Source organism: Mustela nigripes, chromosome 12 (assembly GCF_022355385.1).
Source record: "Mustela nigripes isolate SB6536 chromosome 12, MUSNIG.SB6536, whole genome shotgun sequence".
Lineage (NCBI taxonomy): Eukaryota > Metazoa > Chordata > Mammalia > Carnivora > Mustelidae > Mustela > Mustela nigripes.
In genome coordinates this window covers 116,648,289-116,673,489 of record NC_081568.1, presented here as the reverse complement: position 1 = coordinate 116,673,489, position 25,201 = coordinate 116,648,289, and the positions used below count along the sequence as shown (strand labels likewise).

The 25,201-nt window shown below is 32.9% G+C and overlaps 1 protein-coding gene across 6 annotated transcripts in view; it reads left to right on the top strand.

The window, feature by feature from the left end:
* Positions 1–25,201, top strand: part of ARB2A (ARB2 cotranscriptional regulator A) — a 428,932-nt gene that overhangs the window by 113,879 nt on the left and 289,852 nt on the right. For 5 of the 6 annotated variants that reach the window (XM_059418237.1, XM_059418238.1, XM_059418234.1 and 2 more), the window contains 2 exons: positions 3,807–3,872; positions 9,284–9,475. In XM_059418237.1, coding sequence (XP_059274220.1) covers positions 3,807–3,872; positions 9,284–9,475 — 258 coding nt within the window. The remainder of the gene's footprint in view (positions 1–3,806; positions 3,873–9,283; positions 9,476–25,201) is intronic. The other variant, XM_059418239.1, reaches the window with a different exon arrangement.

The window sequence follows — 25,201 nt, the reverse complement described above, 5'->3', positions numbered from 1 at the left end:
TTTTTCTAGAAACCTTCAATAGGGTGTGAGTCCTACAGTTCTTCTGCGCTTCCCTGTTATTTTATAGGAACACTAATGATGTGGTAGTAATATGGGGAGGTGTGGGAGGAAATGTTCTATACTCCTATCATTAGGTCTTATTCCTTTAGTGAGCCCCAACTGGGCATTTCCCTTTCCTCATGTCAATTAAGCTCTGGTAAAATAGTTTCTTTTATGGGCAGGCCTTATTAAATAGAACAGAGGGTTGAGAATATTTCAAAATGGTTACTTTTCCACTTCCACTCCTGGAAGCAGGAAAGGATTTTTCTCTTTTTTTCACAGGGAGAACCTGGTGGGATTCATGGAAATAAAATTGGGAAACGTTTGGGAGATCTGTCTTTAAGGCTGCACCTCCTATTAATTTTTAATTCTTAAGCTAGTCCGTACTGGCCCTGAGCAGTTGATCACTTATGGTTTAAGGTGTTCCCTCCACAGTATTGCTTTCTACCTACTACTTCTGCACCTGGGCTTTTGCTTCTTCTAAGCCCCAAGCCTCTGTATCTGCCTGTTTGTTTTTCCAGTTTTCAGGACAGTAGTTTGCTCTTTGACCTCATTTCTCTGATAGACTACGAGAGTTGTTGATTTTTAGTTCAGTTTTTTTTTTTTTTCTTTTTGTGAGGACAGTAGTGACTCCAAGTTCTTTGTATGTTGGACAAGAAACTAGAAGTTGATGTTATTAGAATGAAGATTTTACTTTAAAGTATGCTTTGTCTCTTAAGCCTTGTATGAATTTCCCTAGAAACAATGTTTCTGGTGAATATTTGAACACAGATGACATTTAGACAGAGATTTTTTTTATCCCCTTTTGAAATTATCATTGATTTTTTTAAATGCAGAGTATAATCCCATGTAAGCAAGACAGTGAATCTTTGGTGCTTTCTTTTTAAAACTTGATTCAGCTATTAGAAAAGATTTTTTTTTAAAGATTTTATTTATTTATTTGACAGAGAGAGATTACAAGTAGGCAGAGAGGCAGGCAGAGAGAGAGAGGAGGAAGCAGGCTCCCTGCAGAGCAGAGAGCCCGATGCAGGACTCGATCCCAGGACCCTGAGATCATGACCTGAGCCGAAGGCAGCGGCTTAACCCACTGAGCCACCCAGGTGCCCTAGAAAAGATTTTTTTAATCTTTTTTTAAAGATTTAAAAAAAAAGACACTTTTCTCCCTCAAAACATGTAGACAGGATGAATAGTGAGGAGAATTTGTGTAGCATGTGTAACTCCCTTCAATGTACTAGATACTCTTCTGTGTGGCTTCAAGGAAGAGTAGAGGTAGGATACCCAAATTATAATATTCCAAGGCTAGTCAGGTAACAGAAAGATGAATGATATGAAATTCATGTATTACATGATGCTATTTAGTCACATCCAGAAGAGCATAAAGATAGTTCACTTCATCCTATCTTGGTAGTGTTGAGATGAGGCATGAAAAGTTGCCTGAAACAGTTGACATGTAATGGGGGCTAAGAGAAAATTCAAGGTAGCAGAATTGCTGGAGATAGAGGGTTTAGTCTATGCTTGTTTTTCTTCTACAGTCAGGAATTAGAGAGCGAGGTAAATTGGGCAAGTTAGGTAGTGTTTCTCCAACTCTACTGATGTATGGTTTTATTATTTGGTATGATATTTTGTGAAGACATTTGCCCAATAATGTATTTTGAAACCAAACGTAAGCAGTTTTTGAATCTTTTTCTATTATAATGTACTATGAAAGTTGAGAATTAACTATAATAAATTAAGTTTGGTTTTATTATTGCTTTAAATATAAGGATATTTTATGATTTCATAGGTAATAGGAAATTTTCAGAAGTGATAAGCCACTCATTTTAGCTAATCTCATTTAGTTAGGTCATTTTTCTTCAATTGGCAGGCCATTATATAACTTCATACATATTTTTATTGGATCCTACATATTTTTAGTGTATTTTTTCAGGTTTAAACTACCACTACTTTCTGGTGAAGGTATAATGAACATAATTTTAACTACTACATTAAGATATAGGAATACGATTTGATTAGTAACTATTAGATTATTGCCTCATTCTAGTGTAGTGCTGTAGCATTTGAAATTACCATTACTAGCCAAGGTAAAGCTATTCTAGCATGCATCCAATACATGCTTTCTAAAATGAATGAATACATATACATAGAAGAAAGAATTTTGGGCTCCTTAAAGAAAGTAGTATAGAGAATCTATTTTAGATTACAGAATATAGCACCAAAGCAATTGACATCTTAATTTTCTTAAAAAAAAAATCATCTTCTGATTTCGTTTCATAAAATTTGACTTTTAATTATGTTGCTGCTAAAATTACTCTCAAATATTATGCATAGATGATTAAAGACAGTTTTGGAGAGAGCAACACTTCTTAAAATGACCATTAAAATCTATTAAATCATTGCTTTCCCTTGGTATCTCTTTCCTCACTTTCTTTGCCTTCCTTCACAGATATAATGCATTAGCTTTCCAGTTTTGCTATAACAAATTACTATAATTTCCGTGGCTAAAAGCCACACAAATATATTATCTCACAATTCTACAGGTCAGAAGCCCAGTATGATTGTCACCAGACTGAGATCGAGGTATGCATAGGCCATGTTCCTTTTTGGAGACTAGGAGAGAATCTATTTATTTCTTAATTGAGTTGTTGGCAGAATTCAGTTCTTTGTAAATACAGGACTGATGACTTGTTTTCTAACTGGTTGTTAAATGGTTAGCCCACCTTTTAAAGGCTCATTGTCTCCTTCCTCCAGCTTCAAAACCAGGGATGACCATTCAGGGCCATTTCACTTTGCATCCCTTTGTTCGTCTGTGATCTTCTAGTTTTAAAAAATTAAAAGATTAGATTTGGCCAGTTTGGGTAATCCAGGATAATCTCCCCATCTTTGGTCCTTAACCTTAATCATATCTGTATAATTTCTTTTACCATGTAACATAACATATGGATAGGTTTCAGGAGTCAGAACGTGGACGTATTTGGGGAACTATGTTTCTGCCTGCTATAAATTGACTATAAATTGCTATAAATTGATGCCTAACTTTGTTGGATTAATTTTCCTTTTTTGTGTAGAATACCTCTGACTTTTTCCTCCTTGATTCAGTAAATACAAACGAGGTGTTAGGATTCAGTCCAGTTAGTATTGTATCAAGTACAATTCCTATATGGAAATCGTAGGGGAAAACAGATTCTAGAAATACTGAAAAAAGAAAATATGGTTTCAGAGTGCTGCTTTGAAGAAACAGGAGATCCTTGTATATTTAAAGTTTATGTTAACTGGCCCTAATTTTTAGTATTAAGATTCATAGTTATTAACATAACAGCAAGAAGTAAGCCAGATTCTCCTACTTTAGTATTAAAACATTTCAGTTATAAAATAAATAAGTACTAGGGATATGATGTACAACATGATGACCACAGTTAATATTGCTGTAGGATACATAGTAAAGTTTGGAAAAGAATAAATCCTGAGAGTTCCCAATACAAAACGAAATTTCTTTCCTTTTTTTTTCCTTTTTTCTTTTCTTTCTGTTTTATCTATGTAAGAAGATGGACGTTAGCTGAATCTGTTGTAATCATCTAACGATATATGCAAATGAAACCATTGTGCTATAATGCCTAAAAATTATACAGTGATGTATGTCGATTATTTCTCAATTCAACTGGGTGGGGCACTCAAAGATAGAAAGATACTCATTCAGAGCAATAATAGCCATTTATGTGAATTTTGATAATGGATGACATTATATCATGTGTTTTTTTATTTCTACCTAGATTATTACGAAATATGTATATGAGCTCTTGGAAAAGGACTGTAACTTGAAAAAAATCTCAATTCCAGTAAGTCCAGTTTTTAAAAATAATTAAACTTCCAAATGAAATAGTTTTGAATTCAGAAGAAACTTTTTATATGAGTTTAACTGTGGTAAGTTTAAACATTAAGGTCCCAATATGTTGATGTTGATATTGCTAATATTAAATGCCTGGCAGTGTATCTCAGTTCAGTGTGCACAATGATTTTTTCAAACTAATACTCTTCAATGTAGAGGAAAAAAATACTGATAACCAGTTTTTTTTTTTTTTTAATGATGATGCCTTTAAAAAAGACGACCCCCCGCCTCTTCTAATTTAATTGGTATAACTTATTTTTACTTATTTTTTTGAAGTAAACCAGTGTACTTGATGTTGTGGTAGACAGTCACTCTCTCCTTAATTATTTCCTGATTTTTATAATTATATATTTTATTTCCATGTTATTTCCTGTACACATTCCCAAATTCATTCCTCATGCTTCCTGTTTTATAACATTGCTCCGTCCCTTTCTTGTAGAACATTCTTTCCAAATTTTGTACATTTTCCCATTTCAGAGTGAAGGTGTTTGAGATATGTTCTCAGTCTTAAATTCACACAAAAAAATTTTTAATGTAAAACATGATACAATAAAAAAATGAAGAAACAGTAATGTTATATATGAAACAGTGGCGGTATTAGATTAGATGATCCTTGCTGTTCCTGATAACTGAGTGTATGATATATAAAAATCTGGAAGGCTTTTATGAAGGTAATGAATTTAAGGCACAAAACTTTGCATATAAGTACTTTGTCTAGATGATATTTTGCATGAGATTTTTAAATTCCTTGGGTAATATTCTACTATGAATTAGAGGGTTTGAGGATTTTTTATAATATTTATCCTCACAAATTAATTCCAAAGTTCAGTATTTAAAAGGAAAATCTATTTTATGTTTAATTTTATATAAATAAGCTCAAATGCTAGGTCACATTGTTAATCATCTATTCATTTATTCAGCAAAAATTTGCTTAAAAGTCTTTTAGGTGCCAGGCACTATTTCAAGTGCTGGTATGTACTAGTGAATAAAATACTATTCTGTGCAATAGCTAGGCTAACCCTCCTTTATTTGGAAACTTTTCTTCCTTTTATTCAGTCTTTCTTGTTAATTTTCTTTCTTTCAAAGTTTCTGAAGAATAATATTTAAGGAGACTTAGCTTGATTTATTGCTACAACATAGTTAAGACTGAGCCATTTAACTCTTTAATACTTAGTTACATGGAACTTTTAAACTCATTTCCAGAAGAAATCAGAAGATAATTGGCTGTATGGATTATATTATATGATTAAGTTTCACTAATTTTCTTTATAGAAAGCTTGAGGTTAGGGTTAGGAGGACTTTGTTTTATAGATCTGATTACTTTCCTCTGGTTTAAACTTTAGTCTGTAAAGCTAATAAGCATAGAGAAAACTTTGCATTATATGAGACCAATAGTAAGTGTCATGTCCATTTATGGTTAGTAAACATTTCCTGATTTTATAAACTGAAAAGAAACCAAAATTTGTTTTCTTTCAGGAAATTAATATCTCTCCGTAAGTTATCATCACATATTTTATATCACTGTGAAATTTTTTTTCTATAACTATTCATTTTCTCCTGAGTTCTCTTAAATCCCAAAGCTAGCAGTGAAGGTGGTTTTTTATTTTGCCTTGTTTTGTATCACAGTTGTTCTTTTTATTATAGGAATACCTCAAAGTGGTTTGTTTTGTTTTGTTTTGTTTTTCCTGATGAAGAGCTAAGTTTTAGTTTTATGGTTGAACTATTAATAAGGAAAGAAAGACTTCTTTCCTTTTCTTTCTTTTCCTTTTCCTTTCTTTCCTTTTTGCAAATAACAGCACCTGATGGAAACCTATGATTTGATGGTAAAGATCATTATCATGTATGTCTCGTGTTTACTCCCTACCTTACATATATTCTCATGTATAGATTATTCTCAACTCTGATATCTTATACTTGTGTAGAACTTCAGATTACATAAATTAACTTAATAACTTGATTATAAATTTTCATTCATTTTATTCAGCCATATTTAAATGATCATCACAGTTAGTGGGGTTCATGGGTATCCTAAAGTGAATTGTTAACTGCTAAAAATTGTTCTCACTTATCAGTTGGTCTTTGAAGTTGATTGGTTAATAAAGTTAGATGGTGCACTAGGATGACTTTTATATGCATTCCTTAATGAAAGCTCAGTTTAATGAATTAGTGCTGTTTGGAGACAATGGCCTTGGAACAGCCATTTTCAAACTTAATTAAGCTAATGCCGAAAATTATGTTTTATTCATGTAGATATTTTAGTATTTAAACTTAGTACTAACTTTTTACAAAGTAAGTTATAGATAACAGCCTCAGAGTTCTGTGTTAAATTGAGATGAATATAAGCCAATGACCATCCTAAATACTGCCCTTACACCTTAATCATTAATAACTACATTTTTCATTTTCATTGTTTTTTTTCCTTGAATATTCTGATGATCTCATGTTTTCAAAGTCAGTTCTTCTATAAAACTTTTATTCATTTATTCATGGCTACCTTAATTTGCAGCCCTTAAATATTTTTGAACAGCATTTTAATATAAAAAACACATTTCATCTTCTGAAAATAAGCACTCTTCCGGTTTTAAAGTGATTACTGTGGAATTTAAGTGCCAACATTCCACTGCTTAAAAAATTGACTCAGTTCCCTGGTAACAGGGGACTTAGTCAGATAGAGAAAAGAAATAGTGAACAGCGCCTACTGCAAAGTCTACAGCTATAGGGTTTTTTTTCTTAATTAAGATAAACAGATGTCCATTTCCATAGCAATTCTAAGATCCATTAAGGCCTTAATGATTTTAAGAGGTAGTTTTATTTGTGCACATTTAGACATACTCTTTGGTAAATGAATGACTGGAAACCTTTGTGGCCCCTTTTTCATTATACATTGACAGCTTTGTTTTTTAATTTTTCTTTTGTTGTTACCACTTTTGGTTGTTTTTTTTTTTTAGATTTTATTTATTTATTTGACAGAGAGATATCACAAGTAGACAGAGAGGCAGGCAGAGAGAGAGAGAGAGTGAGGGAAGCAGGCTCCCTGCTGAGAAGAGAGCCCCATGAGGGGCTCGATCCCAGGACCCCAAGATCATGACCCGAGCTGAAGGCAGCGGCTTAACTCACTGACCACCCAGGCGCCCCTCACTTTTGTTTTTTTTTAAAGCCACTTTAACTGAGTGATTCCTCTGTTTTCCCCATTAATCAACTACTTCTTTTCCTCTGAGTTCAGTCATACCTGCTGTTATCATCAAAATTTCCTTACTTCTCGACGTCACATGCAAGAGAAGCTAATGTGATTGTTTCATACTTCATACTTCTAACACTGCATACTAATTACCACTAAGATCAGTTATGCTGGTTTTTTTTTTTTAAAGATTTTATTTATTTATTTATTTATTTATTTATTTATTTATTTGACAGACCGAGATCGCAAGTAGGCAGAGAGGCAGGCAGAGAGAGGGGGAAAGCAGGCTTCCTGCTGAGTAGGGAGCCCGATGCGGGGCTCCATCCCAGGACCCTGGGATCATGACTTGAGCCGAAGGCAGAGGCTTTAACCCACTGAGCCACCCAGGTGCCCCAGATCGGTTATGCCGTTTTAATTTCTAGCATTGTGTAGCTCTTTTAAAATTCTTTATAGTTATATATTATTTTAATCATCAATATGTGCTTTCTGAACCAGGCAAGTATTGTAACAAGTTAAGAGGACACATTATTTAGTTAAATGCCTTTTATTTAAAGGAGGCCACTGGTGATGCTAGATAACATTCCTTATTATAAAAGTTTATTCATTGCTTTATTTACTGAGTGCCTACAATGTGCCAGCCTCTCTTTTAACCATTGGGAATGTTGCTGGACACAAACAGAAAAGTCCATGCCCTCCTGGTCTTGCATTCTGATGGTGAGAGGCGATGGTTAATAAACAGTTACATAAATATATGTATAAAGTAGAACATACATTAGATTGTGTTACGTGCTGTGAAGGAAAATAAAACTTTCTAGAAAAAGAGTCTAGAAAATTCTTGAGGAGACATTTAAATTTAGGGGTAGACAAGGAAGGCTTCCCTGAGGAAGAGATTTTTTTTTTAAGCCCTATGGTTATGCTCTTCTTGCTGAAATAACTGCCCTTCGTGGTATTTAAACAAATGACCACCAATCTATTTGTTTTAGAATTAGAGAAATGTTAATTTTTTTCTCTTCCCAGGAATAGTGACAAGGAACATGTAGAATCCAGGACATTTTTTGGGGGGGGTATCTCGAGGTTTTTTTCTATTTTTTTAGTTTCATAATTTCATGAATCTATACTCTTGAAGAAGTGAAGAGCTATTTCATTACAAAGTATATGGACAGAACTTCTCTGTTTGAGTCTGTATGTTACCAGCCATCAAGACTTTAGCTTCTGGCTCTGACATAGCTGCACAGAAGCTTCCATTCCCAGTTACTGGCCACTGCTGATGTGGAATACCAAATGCAGGCCATCAGTCATGTAGACAGGTTAGGAAGTTATCTCTTTTTAAGTCTTTTGAGTCTTTCAAGTCTAAAACATAAAATCACCTGGTTTAAACCTAAACATTAAATACAATCAAAATATATAAAATATTCATTCCATAAATAAGTACTATATAAAAGTATAAAAATGCTCATCCTGTGAATATTTAGTACATAAAATAAAGTTAGAGGAATACTTAAATAGTATTCCTTCATAAAATAATTGTTACATGAGCCTGTGTTCACATCCTGAATGATGAAAGTTCAAAGATCACTTACATAGAATAGGTGATTGAGTTTTTAAATAGTTTCCTCTCTATCTTTTAAAATCTTAGTAGTATTCTTTACTAATATATGATTTTCTAACAGGTGTATGCTCCTGTTGGGCTTTTCTGTTTTCTATTATAGATGTAATTTACTTCTGTTATAGAATTATAGACTCATTAGCTGTGTGATCTTTGGCAAGTTATTTAAACTCCCTAAGCCTCAATTTCTTCATGTATAAGTGACGATAATAATAATACCACTTTAATGAGATTGTGATTGAGGTAATGTTTTTAGGACATTTAGCATTGTATCTATACTATAAGGTCTCAAAAAATCAGTTATTCTTATTTATATTATAATACTAAATATGCACCAATAATATAAGGAGATATATTTCCAGTATTCTTTTGCCATATTACTATCATGTCTTTTATGCTAATCCATTTCATATGTAGTTATTAATGTCTAATGAATATTTCAGTTTTTTAAAGCTTTTTTACTTCTGTAACTCTAGTAGACATTCTATAATTTGTAGTAACCATTAGTTGTTTTCTCATTTATGTCTGTGTCTGATCAGAAAACATGTATTTATTATTTAATTTTTTTTAATTACAGGTAGATGCCACTGAGAGTGAACCAAAGAGTTTTATCTTTATGAGTGAGGATGCTTTGACAAATCCACAGAAACTGATGGTTTTAATTCATGGTAGTGGTGTTGTCAGGGCAGGTCAGTGGGCTAGAAGGCTTATTATAAATGAAGATCTGGACAGTGGCACACAGATACCTTTTATTAAGAGAGCTATGGATGTAAGTGCAATTTCTTTTCTATTTTTTTTGGTATTTTATAGCTCTGTTTTATTATGCATTATAAATTATTTTATCCTGTCTCTTCAAAAGTACATTATAAACATAATTTTATCTTTAAATTGTTTTTTATTTGTGATTCAAGATTATTCATTATTTTACAGTTGGAATGAAAAACTAAATGGTATTTTATTTAGATAATGTCTTTAAAATGAACATTTTTTATTCTAAATTTGTTATTATTTGAAATATTCCTTAATTTATCATTTATCAATATTATTTAAAATACTTACAAAAATATCAAGATTGATTTTGTAAATCTTTGCATACCTAATTTAGTTAAGTTAGAAACTGAAGGAAATCTACTTGAAATTAATTTCTTATTCTTTAAAAGAAGAGTTTAAAAAAAAGAGTTGCAGTGACTCAGTGTTTGTCATTTCTTTAAAAACTCTAGAACTCAGAAACAAACTGCTTTAAGCATTAGACAAAGACCTGTAAAATGGTAAATTGAAATATTTACTGAATTACTTTATTTTTACTTGAATTCTACCTTTCTAGAAACCGTTATTTTATGTATGCAAGGTTTTCTTTTCTAGAATAGTAAAATTGAGTTGTTTTTGACCTATAATTGTAACATCTTAATGTTTGGCTACTTTTTTTTTTAACTGTCTCATTCTTGCATTCTGCAGTGAACAGCCAAATTTTCCAAAGTATAGGTTTCTTTCGAATATGAATAGTTTTTTCAGAAAAAAAGTGTTGTCTTGTAAAAGAGATTTCATATAAGAACTTAAAGTTATTTAGGGATGTATCTGTGCATGTGTGCTTTATAAGAGCTATATTGTTACATTTTTGTAATTATACTGGGAGAGGAATTGCTTGATACATTGATGATTTCAAAAGTTAAAGATAGGCTTCCTGCTCCTTTTATCCCTGAAATTATAAAATCAAGGCCCAGCCCAGCTCTTAAGAGAATATTTTTGTTAATAGTTTTTGAGGCCCTTAAAGTGCTTCAAGTAGAATTTCTTAGGTTAATTGTGTATTTTTTTCAGTGTCCATGGATTTGTAAAGAACACAAGACATTACTTTTGACTACAAATTTCAACAGAGCAATTTTAGTGGAATTTAAGTAAAATTTAATAGAATTTAAATAAAATAAATTGAAGTTTAGATTGAAGTCACTCACATAAAATATTGTATTATTTAAACATACGTATTTCTGGCTATGAATAGTGAAATGAACTTTCTGACACATTAGTTTGTGGTTATAAGAGATGCTGTCATTGATTAAGAACATTTTATATGAAATGTGATCACAATTCAGTGTATATTTGAAAATACAATTTAGTAAAGAAAATCGTGTGTTCGTACATATGAGGGCTTGGTGAAATACTGTATGTAATTATATTGTTCCTGCTACTAGATTAAGTAAGCCTTTCCTGTTCTAGGATATTTTATTATGTAAGATTTTTCAAGGTGAAAGAGTATGGTAAGTCATGCCAAACAACTATGAACAAACTATCTGTTGATATCCCAAACAGGAGGAAGAAAGTTTGTCAGTAACTTTAGACTAGTCAGGCATTTTGTTCTTTTAAGTAGAAGTGTAGTGTTTGGAAACTAACAGCATTTCATTGCTTTGACTCTTTTCTGCTTTTCTCAATAATGGCAACTCATGATTCCTTTAAAAAAAAAAAAAAAAAAGTTCGGCTGATTTCCTAGTACTCTAGTATTTAGTGTATTTAGTATTTATGTGTTATGTACTTAAAAGTTTAATTGATATACCTTTTTCTCTTTATAAAAAAAACTGAATGTCACCTTTATTGTGGTAAATTTCTACATGGTGAATATTTTTAAATGGCTATCTCTTTAATCTAGATAAAGTGATTTGTTACTTTGGCTTTGCCCTTTCATGGTGTTTCTTTGGTGGTTCTTCAGAGGCTACTGTGTGTTTATGTGTGGTGGGAGGACACTGATTGTAAAGGGGTGGTATTCTAGGAAGCAGGCAGAGGAAGACTAATTGGGAGGACTAAAGCTATCTATCTCACCCTTACCTTTTAATCAGATTAGCTCTATTTTTATTTTGTGGATTTTGTTCAAAAATTGTATTTAATGAAATGTTTCCAAAATTTAGAAAAGACTGGGAGCATTACCCATTTTTTGTGATCTGTCAGTTTTTGATATCACAACTGAAGTAAATCTGTTATTTCTCAGGATAGACAATATGATCTCTACTCAGTTTTGTTAATAGTATGTCTGTTGTGGCTGCTGTCCCTTGAGCTCACCCACTCTCACTAATAAACATTCCTGCTTTCACAGCTCAAAAAAAAAAAAAATCTGCTATATCTCTTACAGATTTTTAGGAAAAGATTTAAGGTCCTAATATTGGATTCATACCATTATAAGGTTAAATTAAAACTTTTTCCCATCAGTGGAACCCTGCCTCTGAGGCGACTGTTCTGTAAAAAGTAGGTTTAAATCTATGGAACTACTTTGGTTGAAGCTGGGGTGAGAATTGGAGCAACTTCTACAATGACCCCTGAGATTTCTTCCCCAAACCCTAGGGCTCCATAGCTAACAGTCTGAGAATTAAAGATATTCCAGTCCTTGCATTTTAGATACTTTAGAACTTTATTATAAAAAATGTATTAAGATTTCATGTTGAAGAAATAGTACATATCAGATACATCCCCACAGTACTTCTGAGTGCCATAGCTCATATTTTTAGTGTTTAACAGTCTTCATTGCATAATACATTACTTGGAGTCGGAAACAGTGTATCATATAGCCAAGTACTGATTATTCAGTGTTTGTGCAGTTTGAGAGTTACTCATACGTGTTTTTTCTTTGATCTTTTCTCATGTGTATCTTTTTAGGCATTTCAGTTGGTCTGTAAAATGGGCAAGGAAAGAAAAGTCATTACACTACTTAAAGTCATTTAATTACTAATTGCCGATGTAGAACAAGGGTGCAGAATTTAAGGAGTTGGTAAGTCTCTCAGGGTCGTGCAATATTTGTAGGATCCTGAGAGTGAGTACCTCCTTAAATTTTGCATCATAGGCAGCTTTCTGATCTCTCCCTGTCCAGGCTTTGAAGGACTGAGTTGTACTGTCAAAAAGTTTTATGGAGAGTAGTTTGGGAGCCACTGGTCTATACAGTCAAATTTTCCATGCATCAGAATCACTTGGAGAGCTTTTTGAAACACAAATTGCCTCGTCCCAAAACCAGATTTTGATGCAGAAGGTCTGGTTGGAGCCTGAGAATTTACATTTCTAAGACTGTCCCAGGTGATGTTTTGCTCTTAATCTGGATACCACACTAGAACCTCTGGTGTAGGTAACATTCTTTGGATTGGTTAAGAGTTTATTTATACTTCTCGGGCTCTAGGTATAATGGATAAGTTATAACTTGATGGCAATTATATTTAGTATGACAGAAAGTAAGAAGTTCTAGGAATTTATTTTTTATTTTTTTTAATTGACAGAGAAAGAGATCACAAGTAGGCAGAGAGGCAGGCAGAGAAAGGGGGGAAGTAGGCTCCCCGCTGAGCAGAGAGCCCAATGTGGGGCTCCATCCCAGGACCCAGAGACCATGACATGAGCTGAAGGCGGAGGCTTAACCCACTGAGCCACCCAGGTGCCCCTAAGAAATGTTTTATAATAAAATCAGTAGAGGAGTAAAGTTTAAGTTATGAAGACTACTTTCAAAATACTAATAAGTGGTTCATACTCAAAATGATAAAATTTATTGATTTTAATAATTTTGTAAGAAGTCTGATTACTTCACTAAGCCTACCCACATTTTTACTAAGTTCTCATAGCTGGGTTATTTAGAAGAGTCTGATGTTTCCATAATTACTTACCTTGAGTATAGCTTTCATATTGTTATATCTAAGTTTAAAGAAATTATACTGTTTTTATCAATGTAATTGATATAGTTTGGGTTCTAAAACATGGTGGACTGAGCTAATTAATATGCATTTCTCCCTTCTGCATACACACATGCAAGAATAGTGGATAAAACATAGCAACAACAAAAATATTAAATATCTAGTTATGTTTAAAAGATAGAAAGGGAATCTTTAAATACCCAACTACAAGAAAAATACTTAAACCCATGGTGGTAAGTTCCTTGAGAATGTAGCAACCCAAAGGGGATAGCTAATGAGAAACAAGCCCTAGGTCTACATTACAGCTTTGAGCTTGAGAGGCAAGTGCTAATACCAAGACCCTTGGGTATAGCTAAGGCCTGGAAGTTTCTGCCCTTTTAGTTTTCAGGAGTAGAAAAATCAGTTCATGGCCCAAAGGTGCAAAGAGGAAGTTTATTTGCTAGAGAGGCCAGGTGGAGTAAATTAACATCCTCCCTTGGGAAATAGAAGCCATAGATCACACTGCAAAGTTGGATTTGGATTTGCAGCCTGAATTTTGACAACCTATGTCAGTGTGGGAATTTTAAACAATGTATATTAATGTAAAAATGGACTTTGGACAGATGAAACTTCTGGGGTACTAGATAGAAGCAAACACAAAATTCCTGGTACCAACACTTTCCTACCCAGGGTAAATCCCTAATGAAGGTGAATTTCTAGTCAGAAACTAAAAATTATATGAGGAAATGATTCGTCACAAGGAAGAGTCAGGTGAGGCAACTAACTATCAGACACAGTTGAAGAGAGAATCGGTAAATTAAAACCTAGAGTTGAAGAGTATTGTATACAGAATATAGCAGAGAATCTGAGGAAAAAAATTGATATTTTTTTAAATGATAGATAAAGAACATGACTTTTTATCATAAGAATTTCAAAAAATTGATAGGGGAAAAAGTCAAGAATAGAATAAAATCTAATATTTTTGTAGATGTTTCAGAAAAACAATAGGAAAGAAGGGGAGAAGAAGTATGTATTAATTTCTGATAGTAAAGACAGATGTTGAAGTATGGCATAGCTTAAGCAAGACAAATGAAAAGAAATCTACACTTAAAATGTATTAAAATAAAACTGCAGAGCATCAGATGGTACATGCATATAATCTGAAAGTCAAGTAAAATCAAAAGTCATTTATCAAAATAGTGATTATCCTTTGCTAATCCTTCCTCACTTATTCTGTTCCCTAGACATAATCACTCAGTACTTTCTGGTATTACTTGTGTGCTCTCTATCTATATTTTTTAAATTTAATACTGTCTCTTGATCTATCAGTCACTTTCTGTTATGGTAGACAAGAATCTCTTTCCTATTATTGCAGTTTTTTGGATTAAATCAGAAATCAAGCTTTACAATATTACTACTACTGTAAATTTTTTTATGGCTGACTCAGTTACAACCTATGGTTACTTTTCATTTTTGCTGAGGTTTGTTTTCATGGAATTCTTTTTTTTTTTTCCTATTTTCTTCACAGTAATTGTTAATTCAGCTTTTGATTTATCTCTCAGTAGTGTTTTTAAAGGGTCAGACTTACCAAAGCATCTCATAATTTACTGTTTTTCTCTGGAGAACTCTCTTTTGGAACGCTGTGGACTTTCATTCCAGTCCTGACTGTTTACTTTCTAAGCCTGCCTATCTACCTCTTTTCCTGGGACTCTCCTTAGATGGTCTCCTTATGTTTGAACTCCTGTTTCCTGGATCTAATGAACCCAGCTTTTTGGATATATGCCCTCATTTTGTTGGAGCCATCAAAAAGTGAATACAAGATAAGTTTTTGAAACCTTTTATTTCTGAAAAAAGTGCCTTTATTTTACTTGCTTCCTTTATTTTGATAATTCAGTTAGGCATAGAATTCCAAGTTGAAAATCATTTTCATTCTGAAGTTTGAATGCTTTGTTTCATCGTCTTTTAGCTTCCAGTGTTTTAACTGGAAAGTCTGGTACCAATTCTGACCTTGAATACTTTTGTTCCCTCTGTGTAAGCTTCTTTTCCTTTTGCCTAATGTCAAGAAATTACTCATACTGCTTTTAAGGAATTTCCTGTGCCTTGGTGTTTTTATCTTTTTGTTTCTTTCATTGTGTTGGGCACTTGGTGATCCCCTCTGTCTGTACTGTAAACTCATGATTCTCAATTCTTAGAAGATTTTTTGTGGTTTTTTTTTTTTTTTCATTTTAATCTTCTCTTTTTCTAGAATTAGTATCTTGATTTTGGAATTGTGGATTGAGCCTGTAAATGCTTTGTCTAATTGCCTGTACTTTCTTATTTTCCATCTATTTTTTGCTCTAGTTTTGTTGTTAGGTTACCTACTTTATCTTTTAACCCTTCTGTAGAATTTTTAAAGTTCTTCTATCATAGTTTGATGGTTTGATAAAGTTCTATCATATTTTGGAATGGAATTGTCTTTCGAATCATTTTGCAGACTTTTGCATAGTACACCTGATTTGAGCTCTGTGTCTCTCTCCTCTCCTATGGTCTTTTGTCCTTCTAGGCCTTCTCTAGATAAGTTTCTCAAAAGGAAACATCTTTGATCTCTCATAGGGCTATCTGCATAATGTAAGATTATGACCTAGTTTTGGGGTTTTGGGTTTCCTTTTTTAAGGAATGGGATAATTGTACCTAATGTGAACTTAAAAGTAATGCCTCTGGATAACTGGCATCCCAGTTTCTGAGTTCTTCTGAAATTCTGTGGATGAGTTGGCTTTCTTGTAGTCATTATTTCCCTCTGGGAACTTGAGGGTTTTTTTTCCTCTATGGTACAAATCCAATTCTATCAGCTTACAGTCTTCCAAAAATGTATCAATGTCTGTGTCCTCTTTACTCTCCATTCTCATTTGTTTTGTCCTGATGGGTTAACACCACCCTTCTTTACTCAGTAATTTGAGTAATAAACTTTTTTTTAACTAAAATTTTAGTGTGATTTGTGGAAGGAATGGAGATAATCAAAATAATTCAGTATAGCATTTTAATTACATGGTTCTTTTTAATCTGGTTATTCCAGTGATATTGAGTCACTTTACAATACATAGCTTTTTTTAAACAACATTAAAGCAGTTTTCTGTATAACAAAATTATATGTAAATCTTAGAGGATGACATCCTTATGTAGCAGCATTCATCACACTAGAATATTTTAGGATTTTTTTTAAAAAACCATTGATTATGGGGCAACTAAATTAAAGAATACATAAACTGTTACTTGACTGATATAAATTACAGACTTGAAAAGTTGATTTAGAGCTTTCTAGTTTTTAAATTGTTTGCTTCCCTTTTAATAGCTATACTTACCTTTTCTGTTCTGATGATTCCTCTTTCCTTAATGCACTTGGGATTCCCCCCTTTTTTGATGGGCACATTTTGAAAAGCTGAATGATTATAGTATTAGGATTTTTTTTTTTACAAATACGTATGGAACCATTATGGATGGTTGTCTAAAATAGGATGTGGTTTCTTCTTGTTTTTTCTCAGTAATACAAGTAATAAAATTTTGGTAACACCTTCCTAACTCCTACCTTCAATTCCTAGTCTTCCAGCTATGTATTTCAAGGTCTTAACTGTTTGTGGATAAGTATTTACAAAGTTGGTGACATGGAAATTTTAAGAGGATTCTAGTGGGTGGTGTTGGCTAATAAATGGTAGTGAGAAGTACATATCAGGTTAGGGCATAGTTTTATTTTGGAATATATGGAGCAATGCCATCTAGCAGCTTTTGGGATATTATTTAGTATTTATATAGTACAAGCAGAGTATGGTTTAGCAGGAGATGTATGTTTAAGGTCTCAGAAACCTCCAAAATATGGAAAATTTTTTGGACCTTTCAAGTATATCTTTGTTTAAGTGATTTATAAGCTCCATTGCTTTTTTTTGTAAATGTAATTCAAAGATTTGTGGATTTAAGAAATTCTCATTAAAATTAAAAGGTGTCATTTCTCAACATATAAGATTGGCAGATAAATTGGTAACAAGTTGTATGATAATAACAAGTTTTAATATTGTTGGAAATGTAATTTGAAGCAATCTTTTTAGTGGCAGTTTAGTTATATCACCCCAAATTAAATGTGCTTATTAACCTTTGACCCTAAATTGCATTTGTAGTAATTTACACTACAGCAGTACACAGTGTATACATACATATAAGCATGTATGTATGTATGTATACTCATCAAAGCGTTTTGTAATAACATAGAAACTTCTAATCACCTAAATATCCACCAGTAGGAGACTATTTGATTAAGTAACTGTCTATTCATATCATTAAAAATTATGTAGCTCTTAAGAAGAATGAGTGGTGTGTGTGTATGTATATTCATTCATATAAGATGATGTCTAAGAGTTATCAGATGAAAACACGAGAGTGAGATCATTTGTTCAAAAGTAGCTACACATATATGCACATACACCACCATACATACATGAGTATACATGGATGTTCCTGGAAATATATGTAAGAAACCATGAATTTTTTCTTTTACTTTTATTTCTTCAATTTTTCTATTTAATTCTCTTTCTCTCTCTCTTTTGTTACTTTGAGCAGATGTTACTTCAGTAACTAAAAAGGTAATAATTTAAAAATTTTTTAAAATAATATTCATGAAATATACTGCATTGTGGTTATTCACTTAACTATTTCTAAAAGTACTTAAATTTTAGATTATAAAACTACAAGCAACTTATTTAAGTAATGATTGTTTTTTTTTCCCCTCAAAGGCTGGCTAAATTTAGACAACTAAAATTTACATTTCAAACTTAAAAAAAAAATACCTGCTAATCCTTTTTTTCCTATTTGAAATACAGACTACCAAATTATAGGTTGAAACCAAGAGCACTAATTCCAATTTTTAAAAGTAAACTTTGAAAAAACTATATATTAATCAAAGGAAATATAAGCTGTTACATTACAGGCTTCATAAAAGATTGTTCAGGAATTCCAGAAAAGGTTAAAAAAGCTTAGCACATTATTGAACTGACAAGGTATATGAGGCCACACTAGCCCCCATGCCAGTAAAAGAAAACAATGGAATGACAGCTCTAGTGTTTGGAGAGAGGTTGTTAACGACAGCTTATTCCTTTATGATTTCAACTTTTGACAGAAGACAAGTCTGCTTGTTGCATCATGGCAGATGTATCATTACCTTCTGGCCCTGTCATGACTGAATTGGGAAAAAAAAAAAACACATCCAGTTTTGAAAATGCAATTACCTTCTGGAATTTTGGTCACTATTCCTGAATTAGATGTGAAAAAGCCATCCTGTGATAGATAGCTCTTTGCTTCTGTATTGTTCTCTAGTACTGAAAACTGATTAACTAATTAAGCAGATACTGAAGCTTTTCCTGTAGTCGACGTAGAGAGTGATGTATAACAGCATAGAGCATCTTATATTCACACACCAGCCCAAGAAAAACATTACAAGGACTCTTATCCTTAATAACTGTTTTCTACCTATATTTATACCTGATATCAAGTAACATAGAGCTTTTCCCTAAATGCAAGAGAAAAATACTGGGTTTTAAAAACAATTATGTATCACTTTTACATGAAAAAATATTGGCCAAAATTATAATTTGGTTATGACTTGATCTTTCTGTTTCTCAAGTACATGTACATTTGAATTCTGTTGTGTGGTTTTTTGTTTTTGTTTTATTTTGTTTTTCTCTCCCTTGGCTATCCTAAGAAGTGACTCTGGAGACAGAAAGAGAGGGTGTGGGTTTTGAAATTATGTCAAAGCCTCGGGGTTTTTATATGATCAGAATTTTAATGGAGGTTGAGGTAAGTTTAAATGCATAGAAGGCGAACATAAAAAATTTGTTTAATTTCTGTCATGTTGTTCTTTTTTTGAGTCACTCTGATGTCTTTTTCAAGTCTGCTTTACTCTTGAGCTTTGTGTTAACTGTATCCACGATCTGTGTTTTTCCTTCTTTCTATTCTGTTAGAACTGCTGATCCCTTTTCTGTGGTTCTTCCTTTAATATCAGCTGAAGCAGCTTGAATTGCTGAATCAAAGCTGTTTGGGGAGTGAGAGAGTGTGTAAGATTGTAGCAGGGTGAGATTCTCTGGGTAGAAGGTAACACCTCCTGCAGTTATAATCAATGCTCTGGACACTTTCAAAGATAGGAGAAGCCATGACTTGCTCCGGGGTTAAACTTTTAAAAGAACTTCCCTAGAGAAAAATGTCATCAATAAAGTGAAATAATTAGTTGACAATTCTTGAGTAGCCTAGGTTTAACAAGGAAAGATTGAAGATAGGTCAGCTTTGCATTTTTCACTGTACTTTTGGTTTCTTTCAGGTTTCAGCTTTATACTTTTATTTCTCTTAAACATGATTTTAAAAACTTAACTTACTTCCATATATTAGTTAAGCCCTGAGTTACTTTAATTTGAGAAGAATTAAAATGAAAAGAATATCAGCCTATGGTAATAGGAAATAGTCTACACTTTCACTTGAAATAATTGAGATAGTAAATTATGAAAGTTAGGTTGTTTATGAAAGTGTAGTTTATACTGTTAAAGTCGCCAAGCTTTAGATTAAATGTATTATATTTACATAATTAGTAAAATGTGATTTTTAAAGAAAATAATGTTAATCAAGTGAATTTAAGGATAAATATTTTTTAATTTCCAGGGGAATTGTTCAGTAGCATTTCATGCATCTGATACTCTTTGGTGATGATTTTACTTAGCCATTTACATGATGTAAATAAAAGGTGTATTTTAAAATGTTAATTCCAATATAATTTGTCTATTTCTACGTAGGATACTAGAAATTCTGACTAATGCCTAATTATGACTTAAAGATTTATTATGAAAAAGATACATCTATTAATTACTTATTTTTTATTTATAATATAACTTTTTAAAATTAAGATTGGATTTCAGCAGTAATTCTGGATAGTAATAGGCCAGTATTTTAATTCTTTTTTACATAGAATATAGAGTCTTGTTTTCCTGGACGTAAAACAAATCACCACTTAAAATTTATAGTGATGTGTTTAAAGAATTAAGTGGAATACTTTGGCATACTTTGTATATTTAGAATCATGTACTTCTATATTTAAAATAAATAAACTTTTACCAGTTTACTCCAACTATGAATAACTGATTAGTTATCCCATACTGTCAAGTATTCATTCAGATATCAACAATCTTAGAATCTTAGAGTCTGTGTTGTTGTTTGTGCTTATAATCATTATTGTAAAGGAGATGGTACCTTGTTTATGAAACATCTGTACAAGGATGAATATGCCTCTTGAAGCTTGAAGGCTGTGGAAGAAGGCATCCAGTAGTATTAATTTTAAAAAGCACAAGTAGTAGGGTGTTAATAAAAAGTAATAAAAAAAACACAGGTCGGGGCGCCTGGGCGGCTGTCAGTTAAGCAGCTGCCTTTGGCTCAGGTCATGATCCCAGAGTCCTGGGATGGAGCCCCACGTGGGACTCCCTGCTCAGTAGGGAATCTGCTTCTCCCTCTGCCCCTTCTTCTGCTTATGTTCTCTCTTTCTCTCAAAGAAATAAATAAAATATTAAAAAAATAAAAATGAAGGATGCTGGGGGCGCCTGGGTGGTTCAGTTGGTTGAGCTGTCAGCTCTTGATTTTGGTTCAGGTGATCTTGGGGGTCCTGGGCTCTAGTTCCCCCACCAAGTTCATAGTCACTCTCTCTAAAATAAATGGATGAATCCTTAAAAAAAAAAAAAAAAGACAATATTTGAGAAAGGAGATGTATGTGTAAACATTTATGTTTTTCTTTTCTGGTGCAACTTGAACACAGGATGTTAAATAATAACTCACTTTAATAAGAATCAGTTTATTTCTTTATTAAAAATAGATATGTTTTGAAACATATCCATGATTTACCATATACACAAACACACGTGTCTACCTACCTACAAGTATCTGTGTATGTTAAAATTCCAGATTGCTAACACAGTAGTATCTTTTTTTAAATAAACTATTATTTGAAAGACTTGTTATTTCTGTTGGGAAATGAGTACTGGCTTACTTATTTATACCATGAGTTGTATATTTGAATAAAATTATGTTCTCTAATGAAAATTGTTCTTGAAAATATTTAAGAGAACATTTATCCAGGCAAACACGTGCCAAGAATATTTCTAAACTTTTTAAGGAAAGTGTAATGTGCTTCTCAGTTTGTGTTTTCTGACAGTAAGAAAATAATCTTTCCATTGAGCTTTTCATGCACATTTACTTAGTATTGTAATGATTTGAAAGCATACTGCTCTTTTGAACAGTTTGTGTTGTTTGTTATCAAAAACTTAAGGAAGTTAAACACTTCTATCAGAACAAAATTAAACTCTGGGTAATTGTCTTTTTTCCCAGAAATTAACAAATTATAACATCAAAACCTGTATGGAAAGGTATGTAATAGGTCATCTGCTGCTGTAGGCATTTTATCTTCCTCCAGGATTCAATTGTTTTGGTTTCTTTCACTTTCTGCCTGTGGCACTGTATGGTAAAATTCAGACATCCTCTTCCCCTCCAAGGAATCTGAGGGGTGGAGGATAACTTATACAAAATTAATAAATGGTATAGCCTTTTCATTGTTGCCCATCCAAGGCAATTTGCAGTGTTCACTTTAGAGAAAAAAAAAATTGGGTTGTGTAGGAAGCACTTAAAACAATAAATTAACAAGTTCAAAGCCATGAGTCCATTGTAGAAGATGTATTTCGAGTTTTAAAATACTGACCTAGTAATTTCTTAAGACTCCTCCTTTTTTTTTTTTTTTGGTCTAATAAAATGATAAAATCTAACCTTGAAAATGAAAAACAAGTGTAGTGTTTTATTTTATGGTAACTAAACTAAATGGATTAGTTCATTTAGCCAGAGGAGTTTAAGCTTGTCTAACTTAGAGCTTGTCTATTAGAATTCTTATTTTTACACTTCAGGTATGTCATTTTATTAAGCATTTTGTTGTGGCATACTAGAGGAACAGTTTTACAGGAGAGAGAAAAATTGGCATAAGTGGTGCTGTTGTCTTACAATGTGTGCTTCAGGGTGCTCTAATCTGTATAGATACCATAGGTAGTGGGATTTAAGATTGCTTTCTCCAAGAGATTATATAAATAATAAATAGTATTATGTATAGTCTTATTTCTTTTTTTTTTCTTTTTAATCCCTGGAGAACTTTTTTGTTAGCTCTAATATTGTTACGTATATAGTCTTTTTTCCCCTCCATTAGATATGTTTGAATTGAGACAGCTAAGATTCCTGAATACTATAGCTTTGGGAAATATCCTGTTACGTTGTTTAGGATATATTGCATCATGCTGTAACTGTAACATCTTGCCTAATAATAGCAGTCTTATTTTCTGAAATGTTTCTTGGGTGTTCTTGTTACTCACTAAACTGCAAGCTCATTGAGGGCAGGACATAAATTTTCTCCATTGCCTAGCAGTATGGTTTAGTAGATGAGAACATGGGCTTTGGTATTAAACATTCCTAGTTACCAGTTTTAGCTTTGAAACTTAATAGTGTGTGATGTGGTCAAGTATTTTTTTGTTCAGTCTTGGTTTACTAATCCGTAAAGTAATCACAATAGTACCAAACTCATAGAATAATCCGGAAGATTAAATGACAAAATGTATGAAGGACCCTTACCACTATACATGAAACTATTTTTTTTTTTCATGGATGGAGAGATAAAGGAATTCCATTAGCAAAAGAGAAAAATGTGATAGCTTATTGGCAGATACCATTCTTTATGTTAAATCCATTAAAAGACAATAGATTGTGATTTCAGCTCTACCATTCTTAAATAGGAACATGATGTGTACAAGCTCTTAATATAACAGCTGCCACATGATGAGTACTTAATAAATGTTAATAGTAATGAAGGTGGAAATGGTAGTTATTTAGTGATTAGTTTTGTTTTCCTTTATTTTCTCCATTTTGCTCTCTAAATCCTGCCACTCTCTAACCTATTCCTATAACAGTATGACTGGGTTTTTCCTGGCATCTTGTTGTATTGGCAGTTATTTTTCTGGATGCGTATTATCCAACTATTATAAGGACCCAGAGGACATGGGATAAAGTTGGTATTGGCAGTACCTTGGAGGTGTAGATGATAGACTTGCATTATCATTCCCCAGGGGTAACTACACCTAGCAAGTGGAAACATAAGCATCCTAAAAATGATTTTGTTTTGAAAACTCAAAGTTGTTAATGGCAAAAGTTTCGTTCTAACTCTCCTGCCCTGTGAAATCCATCCTTGTATCCATCCATTAATCCTCCAATTCATCTATAGATCCATCAAGTATTTATTGAGGGTCAATCACTGTTCTAAATATAGGGAGATACGGTAGTGAAAAAAACAGATAAAAAAAAACAAGATATTGTGGTTTAATGGAGAATACAGGCAAGTTCAGTACAATACCAAATATGACCCCAAACTGTAAGCATAGGGTATCATGGGGCAGCATATTGAAGGTATCTCTCTCTCTCTTTAAGATGTTATTTATTTATTTGAGAAAGAAACAGAGACCATGAGTGGAGGGAGGAGGCAGAGGGAGAGGGAGAAGCAGACTCCCCTGCTGAGCAGGGAGCCCAACACAGAGCTTAATCCCAGGACCCTGAGATCAGGACCTGAGCCAAAGACTGATGCTTGACGGACTGGACCACCCAAGCACCCTATTGAAAGCATCTCTTAAGGCCATCTCTTCAGAAATATTTCCCAGAAGAAGGGTTATTTACATGAAGTCCTTAAGTATGAGTAGACACTTGGAGGTAAGGAGAGGTATTCTAGATAGAAATTTTAGTTGAATAAAGCTTGGACGTTGAGTTTGATGTGAGAGAGAGAATATAAGACTAGGGCTGCAGAGATCATCAGGGACTGATGTGTCCACTTAAGGTATTTGTAAATTGTCTTAAGGATTATGGAGCAGCATTGAGCAATTTCTAAAAGAGGAAATAACATGGTCAGATTTGTGTTTTGGAATATTAATTCCAGCATAATTCAAAAGAGTAGATTCAGTGACTGTTAACATACTATAGAAGTAACATGTGTGAGCAAAAATAGTTTAATGAACTGAGGAACCAATGAGTTTGTATTAGAACTTGAGAGATATATAAGCTTATTATAATGATTTGACTATATGTGGCAAGTGAAAGAAATGAATCGAATACAGTAGCTGGGTTTCTGACTTGTGTAATGGGGAGACAGTAGTAACACTAACTGAGTTGAGGAGTACTGAAGAGGAGTGATCTTTTAACATTGAAGAAGTTGAGAATCTTATGTTAGACATGAAGTGCTTATGCTACCATATTCTTCCCAAGCCATTTGTTTGACAGTGCCTGTGATCCCACTTTCTGGCTCTTCTCCATCATATCCCTGTTTCAGCAAGAGGTGTGCTGGGTCATGCAGAGACTTTGAAGAAATAATTTCGTGATATGCCTAAATCCCTTGTTATAAAATTGCAAGAAAAAGCATAACTAATCCTCACATTAATATATCTCCTAATGTCGTGCAGATTAATTTATACTGTGATTTAACTCGCTTTTACTTTTGTATTTCCTTTTCTATTAGCATGTTTGTCTTAGAAAACCTACACTGAGACCGAGAAAAACATTGTTTAGTTAGATGAAGTCTGTTGACTGCCATTACAAAATTTGTAGAAAAGAGATCAAATTTATGGATATTTAATATGGTCACATTCTACATTTAAAATATTTCACAATATTGTTCATGTTCTTCTCTCCCAAAGCAGTGACGGCTTAACTTTTGAAATTTGCATCATAGGGAAAGTGTGGGTGTGTACTTTTCTACATAATGAGAATAGTTTTCTTACTTCTTTAATGAAGGTGGTATACTA